The following is a 13,339-nucleotide window of genomic DNA, read 5'->3' on the forward strand; positions in this document are numbered from 1 at the left end:
AAACATTACATTAACCAAACAGGGCCTAAAATCACGAAGTACCAGATCACTAGCAGTCACTAGGCCTTCTTTGCATGCAATTGCTTCCACCGTGTTCCATGCGACCTTCCATCACCACGGCCACCTAGGAATTTTCCCGCAGCCTCTTTTACAACTGCAGTTGCTGCGAGGACTCCCGAATTCTTGGACAGAGCAGCATCGACGTTGATCTTCGTCAAACCGATCGGTGGGGTGGTCCACCGAGCCGGGCTTCCAAGTTACTTTTTTGATAAGGACGTAGGCCTTGTTCGGCTTACCCCATATTCGGCTTGTTCGGCTTGTTTTTTCAGCTGGAACAGTATTTTTTTTCTCTCACAATAATTCAGCCAGAACAGTATTTTCAGCCAGTTTCAGCCAAGTTTCAGACCAGCGAACGAGGCCGTAGTGGTCATCAGAAGCATGAGCCCAGCCCCTACAGATGGGCCTTTAGGGGGGGCGCAACGCTAAAAGGAGCGTTCTGCTGGGCCTTTTCGGCCGGTTTTACAATACACGGTTCTTTTTTATGGCTATATATGCCAGGAAAAACAGCATAAAGCACTCAACAAAATGGTAAGACGTACTATTAGCCATTTATAAAAAAACGTACTATTAACCATCTTGAGACGACCAACAACGACAGATAAGAGCCTGAACACTTTTGTCTTCCATAATTATACGTTGATTCATCAATGATGAGTGTGGAGGTTGTCTATATATACTTGCTAGCTGTGACCTATCTCATTACATGACTGGCCATTCCATCGTTTTCATTCTCGTTGATTGGTGTGAGGACCATTAAGATCTTATGTATCATCATCTGACGTTCTATATATATATATATATATATATATATATATATATATATATATATATATATATATATATATATATATATCCTTTCCTCATAACCCTATTTCAATGTGCATGCTTTCTATTTGGAAAGTCCTTGAATGATCAGTTGATCGCTGACAACAAAATAAGGGCCTGTTTAGATTCCAAAAAATTTTGCGCAGTACCCGTCACATCGAATCTTGCGGCACATGCATGGAGTACTAAATGTAGACGAAAAAAAACTAATTGCACAGTTGGGTGAGAAATCGCGAGACGAAACTTTTGAACCTAATTAGTCCATAATTAGACACTAATTGCTAAATACAAACGAAAGTGCTACAGTAGTCAAATCCAAATTTTTTTGATCTAAACAGGGCCTAAGTGCATCTTACATTCTTACTCCCTTTCTCACAAAAAAAACTTGATGTTTTAGGATTTTTAGGACAAATTAGTACACAATTAAAATTACCCATGCACCCCTATTTGCTGAAGGTGATCCATGCTAATTAAAGAATAGTCTCTAATTAAAGAAATCCTTGGAGATACGCAAACCACAATTTCAAGCTGGTACTAGCCTATCTTAGTTCCAAGAGTTAAAATATCAAGTTTTTTTTTATAAATTTTGAGTACTAAAACACCAAATTTAGATAATTTTGTCGGAGTTTTGGAGTTTATTTAAGGCTACACAGGTTAGCTTAAGACTCAAATATAGCATTACAAAAAGAATTTTAATTTCAAAACTACAATAAGTATGTTGACACGTACGATCAAAGTTATGCTTATTTTCTAGCATATACTTAAAAATTTTGAAGAATTTTGAAGACACGTAGATTATTTGTTTCGATAGACAAAAAAAACTTTTCAAAAAAACCAAAACACCTAATAACTAACGGGACACAAATACGTGTTACACTATTGATGGTAGCTTAACTCAACTGCTCAGGCATATCATTCACTTTGGCATAATTCAGTATCGTGCCATGTTAATGTTAGTGACTTATGTGAAAAGTGTTTTAGAGACGTATCAGTTTGTCTAGTTAATCACGCCAATATATATGGCGTGGTTGGGACTAATGATCTCGCCACGACCTCTAATTAACTAGAAGGACTAGTTTATGATAATTTAGCAGAAACATATATTTTAAAATCTTTTAGTTTTTTTTTTGCTAAAATAAAAAACCAAGAGTTACCCGTTTAGCACCAGTTTGCTAGACTTTACTCCCCCATCCTAAAAAATGGAGAGAATTCTTTATTTGGCACCGAAACAAATCGCTCTTTCGTATTTGGCACTGAAAATTTTGAATTTTCTTATCTAGCATCAACTTGAAAATTCCTTCCGTATATGGCACTTCCGTCCATTTGAGGTCTCCCTCCGTTAGTTGACTAGGAAGACCATGTCAGCTTTTCATTAGAAGTACCAAAATGCCCATGTTTATTTTGGTCGAGCGCAGGTCGTCGGTCGTGCGTGCGTCCATCTCACCGAGTCTCTCCTTTATGCCGTCGTTCCTCTTCCCCTTCTGAAAACTAGAGACACAAACCCTAAACCCTAGAGAGAATGGAGGCCAGAGGAGATGAGGATGGGGAAAAGGAGGCGCCGGCCGCCGGTGCCCAGGAACTCACGGGGCGGGTCCCCCAGCTCAAGGCGCGGCGCGGGTCTGGCGGGGAACGCGGTGGCGGGGCGGGCTCGCCAGCCGGCGCTGGCCCGAGCTTGCCCACCGGAGCACCGGCCAGACCACGCGGCGGACTAGGCGTGGCGGCCTCCCCAAGCAGCAATCCCAGTGGCGCAACGGCCGACTCGTCCAACGGCGCGGGAGGCGGCCGCTGTCACCACCACGCGGCTTGCGATGCCGGAGCCCGTCGTGGAGAAGGCTCCACTGCCACCGAAGAGTGAGTACTGCGGCTCTTCCTTTCATCGATTTCGTACGTTTTGGAATGGAAGCGCTAATTGTTGTTCTTTGAATTGTGATTGTATGGTATTTGCAGAACTATTGCTGTTAGATTGTTAGAACAAAATTGCATACTGTTATTCTAGCTATTTCTTAAGTTTACTTAACAAATCGATAATCTTTGTTTAAGAATAGGACATATGTGTTCATAATCTTGTGTCAGGTTTAGGATGTCCATCTAAACACCTCATTGAGATAATCCTTTGGGATCCCTAATCCTTTTGTCAGCCTATTCAATGTCTCTGTATGCTTGCTTTGGTGTTTTGATTTCTGGATCTAAATAACCATGTGAAATATGCTGAAATTTGCTTGGTGATAATGTTACCATTGGTGCTGAAATAGCACCCATATTTTGAGTATTTGGAGCATTTTAAAAATGTAAACTGCTGAAATTACCATGGGATTTCATTGAACTGAGGCCATCATGATTTTGATTTTCAAAGTGGCCTTAGTATGCAGACATGGTTTGAGTTCGCGATTGAGACTAGACATATTGTGGTTGAAGAGATTAGAAAGGAGCAGCACATTGAGAAGGCGCTGAATGAAGAGGCCAACATTGAGGATGTCGATACAGACGACGAGTTGAATGAAGCAGAGGAGTATGAGGCATGGAAAAACAGAGAAATAGCAAGAATTAAGAGGGACAGAGAGGAAAGGGATGCGAGGTTGAAGGAGAAGGAGGAGATCGAGAAGGTCAGGAATATGACCGAGGAGGAGCGTCGGGAATGGGAGCGGAAGAATCCGAAGCCACTTCGTCAGACAACGAAACAGAAGTGGAAATTCATGCAGAAGTATTACCACAAAGGTGCTTTCTTCCAGGAAGGTGTTGATGATGTTATCCAGTCAGCTGGTAAAGATGATATCTACAGCCGCGATTTCTCTGAACCCACTGGTGAAGATAAGATGGATAAGAGCATCCTGCCCAAGGTCATGCAAGTTAAACATTTCGGGCGCAGTGGTAGAACAAAATGGACACATCTTGTTAATGAGGACACTACAGATTGGAATGCACCGTAAGTACATATGTCTGTTGCATCGTTATTTACTCTCGTGATATTATTCAGTTGGCTTGTTTAGTATTCTTGCAAGTGCTTTCATTTCTAATTTCCTAGTGAAATTTTGATGGGCTGAAAGCTAATTATTTTGGATGCTTTTTATTAGGAAGTCCAATGGAGGCCCCCTGACATAACTATTGTACCTTTTGAGACAGAATTTGACTGCAGTTCTTTGATCTGCTAATTCGTCAAAACCTCAAAGCTTAGTACATATCTATCAATTGAATTGCTTCGAACATTTGCTGTATGTTGGTCTTTTATAACAGGAAAAAATCTGTACTGAGTCTGGACTAATAATTTCTTAATGATTTTTTCAGATGGTCAACAGATGGGCCTCTGCGAGCAAAGTAAATGCAAAAATGGCTGGCATGAATGCGCCTATTGCTAAACCAAAGGGAAGTAAGAAGCTGAAGGACTGGGATACAAAATGAGATGCCAGGTGAGCTGGCATTGTCTAAGCCTTATTGCCATACAAGCACTACTGCCAACAAGTGCAAACAATGCTTATGTAGATGCTTTCTTTTCATTTTGACTGCATAAACCATGTGACCTTATGTGCTATAATGTGTTAAAGTGTCCCACTAGTATGATGTAATGATCCATGAATGATCATTAATATTGCTTTCGTTGATGTTTTATCAGAAGCGTATCCCATGTGTATTTTTCCTCGAACAGCCCTGGAGAGGTGTCTGTCATTTTCATTAAGAAGAAAGAGTACCCCCTATGTATGAACCTTCACGTGTTTATGTTTATGAACCTGATAATGTATGCATATTTATGAACCCGGACATGTGAAATGTAATGTGATTCTCTATGTAGATATGCTGACAATGTGGTCAGATTTGTGAAGTTGTGCATCAAGTATATTTGTCATATTTGTGCTTTCCTTATTTGACATTATGTCCATTTATTCTTTACCTATCTGGCACTATATGTTGCTGGTACATAGAAGGGTATATATGTCATTTTAGGTGGCACTTAACACCGTTACTACATCAAATGGACGGAAGTGCCATATACGGAAGGAATTTTCAAGTTGATACTAGATAAGGAAGTTCAAAATTTCCAGTGCCAAATACGGAAGAGTGATTTGTTTCGGTGCCAAATAAAGAATTCTCTCTAAAAAATGCCGCTATGAAATTAGTGCCGGTCAACTTTCTTAAATTTTGACTTGGTTTGATTATGAGAATATATTTAAAGATAATTATTATTATTTTCTTAGGCTAAAAATAGTTGACTTCTTGGAATGATGCGATTGAGAGCATCTCTACCGGGTTGAGGCAAACTAAGATCTTCTCCCCCTATAACCAGAAATAAAAGGGATTAAATTAAAAAAAACATGCTCTAGCGAATCCCCTTTGCAATTCCTTTTACTAAACTTTTTAATCCCTCAAAATTCCACCTCAATTCCTTAAATGAAGGGGATCTGTCACTATTTTTTCCTCAACTTCTTTTCTCCGTCTCCGGTCACTGACATCGTCCGCTCACAGGTGAAGCCGCTGCCACCGAGAGCGCACAGGCTGGCGGCGTCGCTGCGCCGAACAGGTGAGCGTGTGGCCTAGTCATGCCGCCGCCGAGCCGCTCGCTTTCCCGGCTCGGCGGCGGCATGACTAGGCCGCAGGGATGGCAACGGGGCGGATTTGAGTATCGGGTTTCGGGTGCGGGTGCGCGGATGCACCACCCGGCCCCGACCCGCCCCATTGCCATCCCGTGGTCACCAGTCACCCCTGCCTTCTCTTCTCCGGTTCACCAGCCCTCGTGCGCTCTCACTCTCACTCTCTCTTTCTCTCTCGTGGAGACGACTGGGCGACCGCCGGCGCCGACCGTGCCCAGGCCCTCGTCGGGACCATCGCCGGCGAAGAGCACCCACCAGGTATGCGCACTTCTTGTCTTCCCTTCCAGATGCGTGAAACCGAGCACACAAACCCTAACTTAAGCTATTTGGCTATTTGCAGCTGGATCTGAGCTAATTACAGGTGCATACGTGCATTATGCCTACTAATTTCGTTTCTTTGCAAAAATTATCGGCTGTATTTGTATTCACCCATGCCATTTACTGGGTCCGCCTCTGATCCCGAGCAACCGTGTGTGTATACAGTCAGAAATGTCTTCAGTTGGGAGCAGCAGCGGCACCAGGGCGGCGAATGGTGCAGCTGCCATCAGTGCTGCCGCGACGGCAGCAGGCTCGGCCGACGCCAGATTCCACTCCCAACTACTACAGCAGGACAGGGTACATACACTACACCACTTGTTGTTCTATGGGCGGATGCGATCGGACTTGTGCTTTAGCTGCAGCTTTTGCCTTGCATGCTTTAGATATGTGGACGACAGGATCAGTACCGGAATTTTTAGTAGGTCTTGACGACCTAGATTGGCAATTTGGCCCAGCCTTTGCTTACTCAGTACGAATTGTACTGCCCTGCAGTGGTTACATCTTGAAACTGGGCATCTTTACCAGCAATAATTTGGCTTCAGTACTATATACATATGCTTGGTTGCTTCTATCAGATAGTTTACTCAGTTGGATTTTGCTTTTGCTACGTTGTAATGTAATACACGCGTTTTGCACTCCTTTTTTTTCAGTTCCAGAGCTCTGTCCTGCTTTTGTGATACCATTCCTCCAGAGAATGTATATACTAATAAGTTCTTGATTTTACCTCTCGATACACTCACACCCATTTGAAGTTGAAGTAGGGGCAAAATAGCTTTTACACCTGGGATAATCCTTGCTTTATAATAAAATCTTTTTCCATGTGAATACATTGAATTTTTGCGAAACACTAACATTTCGTATGTTCTATTACATGATTGCCTTTTATGCTTATTCTTATGCATTTTTTATTCCCACAATGATAATAAAAAATGTTTTTTTTTGTATACAAAGTATAGATTACTGCTCCTTTGAAATTTCGTTGTCATGTGTTTTCTTTCTATTTCTGCGGTGACAGCTAAGTTATTTGCTTGGACTAACACACGCTTCTCTACTCTAAACAGCAAAGTAGATGGGCTGGCTGCTTTTCAGGCTTATCATGTTTCGGATCGCAGAAGGGCGGGAAAAGAATTGTTCCTGCAGCACGTACTTCTGATGGGAATGGATCAAATGCTCGTGGAAATGGTCAATCTGGTGCCAATTCAAACCAAAATATGCCTATGAATTTATCTCTTCTGGCTCCACCATCATCACCAGCATCCTTCTCAAACTCTGCACTTCCTTCGACTGCTCAATCACCGAATTGCTTTCTGTCTGTATCTGCAAACTCTCCTGGTGGTCCGACATCTAATATGTTCGCTGTTGGGCCATATGCTAATGAACCTCAACTTGTCTCGCCACCTGTCTTCTCAACTTACACAACTGAGCCATCCACAGCACCGTTGACCCCACCACCTGAACTAGCTCATGCAACTACACCTTCTTCTCCAGATGTTCCATATGCTAGATTTCTTTCTTCTTCAATGGATATCAAAACCGCCAGCAAGGAGCATAACATGCCTTTCTTATCAACAGCCTATTCTGGTGGTTCAGGACTCCAGGCATCTTACCCACTTTACCCTGAAAGCCCTTGTAGCAGCCTTATCTCACCGGCTTCAGTAACTCCGAGGACTGGTCTATCCTCACCTATACCTGAGCAAGAGGTTCCTCCTGCCCATTGGAAGACCTCTAGGTCTGCCTGCGACACACCATACTTCAGGGCTTCGCCCATTCCTGAGCAAGAAACCACTGCACAGTGGAAGACCTCTAGATCTGCTTGTGACACACCGTATGCCAGGACCTCACCAACCAATATTTTTGGGCTTGATTCATCTACCCCGAGAAACTATATGCTAGATAGCAATTTCTTTCGGCCAGCGGCATCTGCTCAATTCTACCTGGACCAGGCTCAGCAGGCGTTTCCACATAATGGCGGGAGGGTTAGTGTATCGAGGGAGAAGCAAGATCCCGATGAAATTGAAGCTTACAGAGCTTCATTTGGGTTTAGTGCCGATGAAATTGTCCAATCTCAATCTTATGTGGGGATACCAGATGCGGTTGATGAGTCATTCAGTATATCACCATTTGGAAACAATACTCCTGCTACTGAGATCTGCCCATTTAGTGATCTGCCTAATGAGGTTCAGAAGGTGGATAAATCATGTTCCTACGCTAAAGATGGCACAAGTCCAAAGAAATCAGCAAACCAACTTTCCATTGATTCTCCAAATAAAGTTCTGCGCTTGGACGTGTTCAAAGGTAACATTAGGTTTTTCTTGCTACTGTGTGAAATAATAATCTGCTGACTTGACATACATATTGTAGGCTGATTTGTACACCCAGATTTTAATAGGAACAAATTTGTTATGCCCCTACTATTGTTGTGTTTCTGTTTCCACAAATGCTTATTGTGTTTCTGTTCTCAAATGGCAGGAACAAAAGGAGGTCATCAGTCTGAGGATGAGGGTATTGTGAAAGATGGTCATCCTTTCAGAAGGACAACAGATGAAATATCTCTAAAACCCATAGAAGTAAGGAAGAAATCTCTTCCTGGCCATTCTTGCTCAGATGCAGAAATCGAGTACAGAAGGACAAGGAGTTTGAGGGATGCCAACGGCGTTTTATCGCGGCGGAGTGCATTGGCAAGACAACTGCATTAATAAGTCACTAGTATGCAGGGTAATTTCATAGTTCATGTAGCCTAGTGTGCATTGAATTCGAGCTGTCATTAGAGTGATCTGTAGGCGAAGAGTAGCCTTTATCGTATATGAGGATTATATTACCAGTTTGTGTTCTAGATATGTGATGATGAGCTTGTACTCTGTTTGAACTCCAAGATCCTCTTTTGTAGACACTCCAATCGTTCGCAGGAGCAGTGAAATGAAATATCGTTGGTACATTACAGGAGTTGTGTTTTGGCCTTCCTGATGATGTAGGTTGTGTTTGAATTTTGCAGCCTGCTGATTGGGAATCTTTGTGCTTTTTATTCACGTATGTCATCGAGACAGCAACTTGTCTAACACAATCAATCTGACGTCTCTAGGGTCTTATATATACGCAAAGAAAGCAACAGCTGGTCGACGTCAAGAATATTTTGAACCGTGTTTCACTTGATGATGATTATTATTTATTCTGCTACATAAAAAAACTCTTTCACAGACCCGCTGCTCCTCTGACGTAACGGAGAGACGTCACGTTTGCTGTTCAAACTAATCGGCGCCATCGCTACCGGCATATATATATATATATATATATATATATATATATATATATATATATATGGAGAGGCTATTCAGTAGCCAGCTACAAAATAAGTTATTCTGTAGCCATCTCCATTTATGATAATTTTATACACTAATTTATGATAATATCAATATATATTTACGATAGTTGGGTTACTATAACATATGGAGAAATTTACCATAACATTATAGTAAATCACTTAGTAAATTAGTATAGTAATTATCGTAACTCAAAGTGGCTACAGAATAAGTTATTTTGTAGCCAGCTACATGGTAGTAGTTCTATATATGTATATGTGTATATATATATATGTGTGTGTGTGTGTGTGTTTGTCTTCCATGGATAATGAAGATAGAAGTATCAAATAAAGTTAATATGAAAGCCAGGGCTTTTGGTTTCGGTGAAAATGCTTGCGCTTTAAGAACTTTTGCGTTTATTATTCGATTAGATGTTACATTATCGTTACGCAAACATTTGCTGTGGTTTTGTAAAGTAGCATGTCTTTTTAATTAGATGCTGGTGATGATGTGTGAACTAGTATCCATCCCCTGTCATCTTGTCAGAAATGATATGTTATTGTTGTTTTGTAAATATGAAGGACTAGAATTTGTAACAATATTGGAAGTCATAAGGGGTTTACCCCCTTGCATTGTCAAGAGAGAGAAGCTCAATTGAACAAGGCGCTACAAGAAAAATACAATCTTTTCCCTTCCTTATCTTTTGAAACCATAATACAAGTACAAATACCACAGGCACATCACTGAGCGCCAGCTCATGAGTTATGATCTTATGATTAGTTCATGTAAACATGCCAAGACCTCACATTGGCACCTCCTTTGGACATACGTGCTATGTACAAAGTTTCTTCCGAAGGCTCTGTGGCAGCATGATCCATCTATCCTCACACCCCCTATAACAGCTAGTGTCTAGCTATTGGGCTTCTTGTTCCACCCAAATTCTCAAGGTATGAAAACCTCTTGTTTGCAACTGATGACATCTTTGTCAGCTTTGGACCATTAGAACCCTCCTTGATATATGTGCTGAGGTCTTGGTCCCGTGGGCCCACATAGTCGTATAGCATCGGCGAAACTGGCTCCATTCTCCTCATCTTCTCTACCTCGGCCTTAGCATCCGAGACAACCTTGTCGGTGTCGTCTGAAGTTAAACTGGCTATTCTCATCGATCCTGCGTTCTTGGGATCTTGAGTGGCCAAGTCCGCGCTGAGAACATCTTCGATTCGAGACATGACTGTGAAAGCTAAGCTCTCCAGAGTCCTGGAGTAACTCTCCAAAATGGCAAGGCCAACATCCTGATGAAAAAAGGGTAGAAGGGAGGTATGCAAGGCATTCGAGTAAACAAAGCACTGTGGGGTATCTGAAAAGGCAAAGGTAATTGTGAATGCTTCTCATACCTTGTTGCATTGGATTTTACTTATGTCTAGAGCCGACTGGGCGATGCCGGGAAATCTGTGCTTGATAAGGAGAAGAACATTTTCTGCCCTCCCTTCAAACATTCCCCTCTTCTCGTGACTGACATTATGCCCCCACGACAATTTGCTGTCCTTGTGGGTCAATTTCTTCTGCCAGATGACTACTGAGGCTTCGACTCGGTTCTTCAGATCAACAATGTTGTGTTCATCCGACAAGTCAACGGAGCGTAGAAGTTCTTCAGGGTCAAAATAATCGTCGGTTATAAGTTTGTACATTGAATCTCCAAGGGTGGACTTCCCTTTCTAGCAGACATAAAACAATAGAAGTTATAGTTATATCGTTAGAATTGTTGTAAACAGAATACGGCAAGGCGGTTAACAGTCTGGTCTTATGGATCACCTTTGGTAGGGACTCCGTGTAGGATTCAGGAACCTCCATTTCCATAAGAATATTAGAATTGATAGCCATTGCTGCCTTCAGCACCTGTGCAACAAGCTCCTTCTGGTTCTGAAGCCATTTCCTGTATGCATCTGACAGACCATTAGGAGGGACTCTGACAGTTGGGAGCCACCATTTGTCGTCCTCCCTCGGCATGTTGCCCTGCCCCGATTCATCTGCATCTTTCTTCACATACCAAAACTCCTGCTTACCCTCGAAACTGTCAAGGTATTCCTATTCCACAGGAGACATATGCAATGCCAAACTTAGAACTTCAGATATCCCTCTGAAGTCAAAACTGTTCAGTAAATGATCAAGATAAGAGCATGCCCATGCTTACAAGGAGCATTGCATCGAGCTTGCGCAATGCAGGGATGTTCATTTGTAGATCTTGACGCTGCTGGGTTATCATTATCTGTTTGACATGAAAACGCATCAATTGAAGGCGGTTAACGCACTGTTATTTAATGCTGTATAACCGAATTGGACAATGAAGCTGAATACCTGGATGCTACTTACTTGCTACAGCAACAGCAAGTACTGAAATAGGGAGAATTTCTTACCTCCATGCAGGTCCCATTCTCGGCGACCTGCTGCGAAGGAACAAATTCAACAATGTGATCGGCGACGGACAAAAGCCAGTCGATCTCCTTCTTCCACCGCGATTTCTGGTCGGCGGCCATGGGCTGCAGACGGCGCTGCTCACCAAACACAGAAGCTGAAAAGGTGGCATTACGAGAAAAAGAACGCGCAGCTGATCAGGGTTTCCACTAGAAATTGGGCAAAAGCTCAAATTGTGGAACCGCCGAAGGAAATAATTGATCTGTAGAAAAATAAGGAAAGAAAGGATTCTTGGGGACAAAAGGGGGGAAAGGGGATTACCTGCAAGATTAGTGATGGCGTTGGACAGGGCAAGAGCAGAGGTCACCCCTTTGCCGGTGCCGGACATGTCCTCCCCCAGCAGCAGCTTGGAGAACTTCTCCCTCACGATCTCCGCATCTGCAACCCACAAACGCGAATCATTTCTCCAACAAGATTGCAATTTGCAGCAGCATAACGAGCGTTGGTTGATTGTCCAAGAACAGCCGTCACCTGAGGGCGGGCCCTCGTGCCGGACCGGCTTGGGCGGCACCGCGAGCGAGGACGAGCTCCCGGCTGCCCCCTTATCCGAAGGGCCGCCAGCCAGCGGCGGTGGAAGGTCAACGGACAGCCGGCTCCCCTTGGACCCGCAGCTCCTCGACAGCGCGCGCCTGGTGCAAGGCTGCCCCGGCGCCGGCGCCGGCGCCTGCGCCTCCATCGAGGAGGCGTCCGAGCCGTCCGAGGCCAGCGACAGCGGCGACGACGACGACGCCGACCTCCGGCGCCTGAACGAGAACCTCTCGAGGCCGTGGCCGATCTTCTGGAACGGCCGGGCCATCACGAGCGCATGGCTGGCACGCGCGCGCCCGTTACGGCATCCGCAATGTCAACGTGGCGCGCAGGGAGAGAGAGGAGTCAGGGGAGGGAGGCGGTGGGCGGTGGCTGGCTAGATTTCGGGGACGCTGTGTATGGGAGGTGAGGAGACTCAGGAGAGGGAGGGGCGGAGGGAGGGAGGCCGGGAGGGAGGGAAGCACAAGCTGGGGGCGTGCGTGCGTGCGATCTGCTGGAAGGCTGCGGTTGCTGTTCGTGTTCGTCGTGGCCTCGTGGGTGGCAGCGGAGCAGAATTGGTTGGTTTCTGGGCTTGCCTTGCCCCACGCCAAGCTTGGAAAACGGCAGCGTTCCCGGCATGCAGCGCCAGGCTTTTTATCGTGCGCGGGCGCCGGACTCCGTGCGTCCGGCTGGCCGGCCGCCAAATATAAAGAGCAGGCACGCCTTGATAGCACAGCACGGCGCCACGCCGCCACGGCCTGCGAAATCTTCCGCTGCTCGTGCAATAATGACAAGAACCGTGCCGTGCATGGTGGCGTTGGCCTCTCGTCCTGCTTGCGCTTGGCCCAGCTCTTGGATCGGTGGATGAGTACAAATTCCTCACTGCGGATCGTACTGCGGATACTTTTGCCTTTTGGAGAACGTTAGTTGAAACCATAGTAGCAGTAAAAAGAAGGCAAGATTCTGTTAAGAGTTTCCTCAACCAGGAGTCGGTCAATTTCAAAGTCGTAAGCGGAGCTCAATTTGGCTTTTTTTTCCTCGAGCACGTGGCACGTATTTCATTAAATAGAAGAAGAGTTTTAAAAGTTACACAAGACTTGCCAGCTAATACTAAGATTACCATAGCAGTCCCAGAGGCACAAAAGAGCAACATGAGAAAACGGAGGGGGAGGGACCCTCATCCTCAGGACCCTAACAGACCAAGTCTATGACAAAAGGACTACAACACAATGGTAGCCTACATTGTAGCGAGCGACGGCGACGAGGCGGGCTTCCAGACGA

General features: G+C 44.4%; 2 protein-coding genes and 1 pseudogene across 3 annotated transcripts; 2 read left to right on the forward strand and 1 right to left on the reverse strand.

Annotated features, from left to right (window-relative positions):
* The first annotated feature begins 2,404 nt into the window (after positions 1-2,404).
* Positions 2,405-4,281, forward strand: LOC136516072 (uncharacterized; annotated as a pseudogene).
* Positions 4,282-5,587: 1,306 nt separating this feature from the next.
* Positions 5,588-8,641, forward strand: LOC136517782 (uncharacterized protein At1g76660). 2 transcript variants are annotated; one of them, XM_066511423.1, is made up of 5 exons: positions 5,588-5,723; positions 5,806-5,826; positions 5,949-6,080; positions 6,845-8,078; positions 8,253-8,641. In XM_066511423.1, exons 3-5 carry the CDS (start codon positions 5,955-5,957, stop codon positions 8,477-8,479), a joined length of 1,587 nt encoding a protein of 528 aa, XP_066367520.1. In that variant the 5' UTR covers positions 5,588-5,723; positions 5,806-5,826; positions 5,949-5,954; the 3' UTR covers positions 8,480-8,641. The 2 variants fall into 2 exon arrangements, with proteins under 2 accessions (XP_066367520.1, XP_066367521.1); XM_066511424.1 differs by lacking the exon at positions 5,806-5,826.
* A 1,055-nt stretch (positions 8,642-9,696) lies between these two features.
* Positions 9,697-12,655, reverse strand: LOC136517503 (rho guanine nucleotide exchange factor 8-like). Its single transcript, XM_066511075.1, has 7 exons — positions 12,023-12,655; positions 11,813-11,929; positions 11,494-11,648; positions 11,271-11,345; positions 10,892-11,164; positions 10,474-10,794; positions 9,697-10,371 (listed from the first exon to the last, which is right to left on the reverse strand). Exons 1-7 carry the CDS (start codon positions 12,345-12,347, stop codon positions 9,982-9,984), a joined length of 1,656 nt encoding a protein of 551 aa, XP_066367172.1. The 5' UTR covers positions 12,348-12,655; the 3' UTR covers positions 9,697-9,981.
* Between the last annotated feature and the right edge of the window lie 684 nt (positions 12,656-13,339).

The sequence above is a fragment of the Miscanthus floridulus genome, chromosome 17 (assembly GCF_019320115.1).
Source record: "Miscanthus floridulus cultivar M001 chromosome 17, ASM1932011v1, whole genome shotgun sequence".
Classification (NCBI taxonomy): domain Eukaryota; kingdom Viridiplantae; phylum Streptophyta; class Magnoliopsida; order Poales; family Poaceae; genus Miscanthus; species Miscanthus floridulus.

Excerpts from the sequence above, each read along its gene's own strand:
- LOC136517782 (XM_066511423.1), top strand. The coding sequence starts at position 5,955 with ATGTCTTCAGTTGGGAGCAGCAGCGGCACCAGGGCGGCGAATGGTGCA. Across the intron at positions 6,081-6,844 it reads AACTACTACAGCAGGACAGG|CAAAGTAGATGGGCTGGCTG; the intron begins GTACATACACTA and ends TACTCTAAACAG. Across the intron at positions 8,079-8,252 it reads GCGCTTGGACGTGTTCAAAG|GAACAAAAGGAGGTCATCAG; the intron begins GTAACATTAGGT and ends CTCAAATGGCAG.
- LOC136517503 (XM_066511075.1), bottom strand. The coding sequence starts at position 12,347 with ATGGCCCGGCCGTTCCAGAAGATCGGCCACGGCCTCGAGAGGTTCTCG. Across the intron at positions 11,649-11,812 it reads CGCCATCACTAATCTTGCAG|CTTCTGTGTTTGGTGAGCAG; the intron begins GTAATCCCCTTT and ends CCACCTTTTCAG. Across the intron at positions 11,165-11,270 it reads AGCTCGATGCAATGCTCCTT|GAATACCTTGACAGTTTCGA; the intron begins GTAAGCATGGGC and ends CCTGTGGAATAG.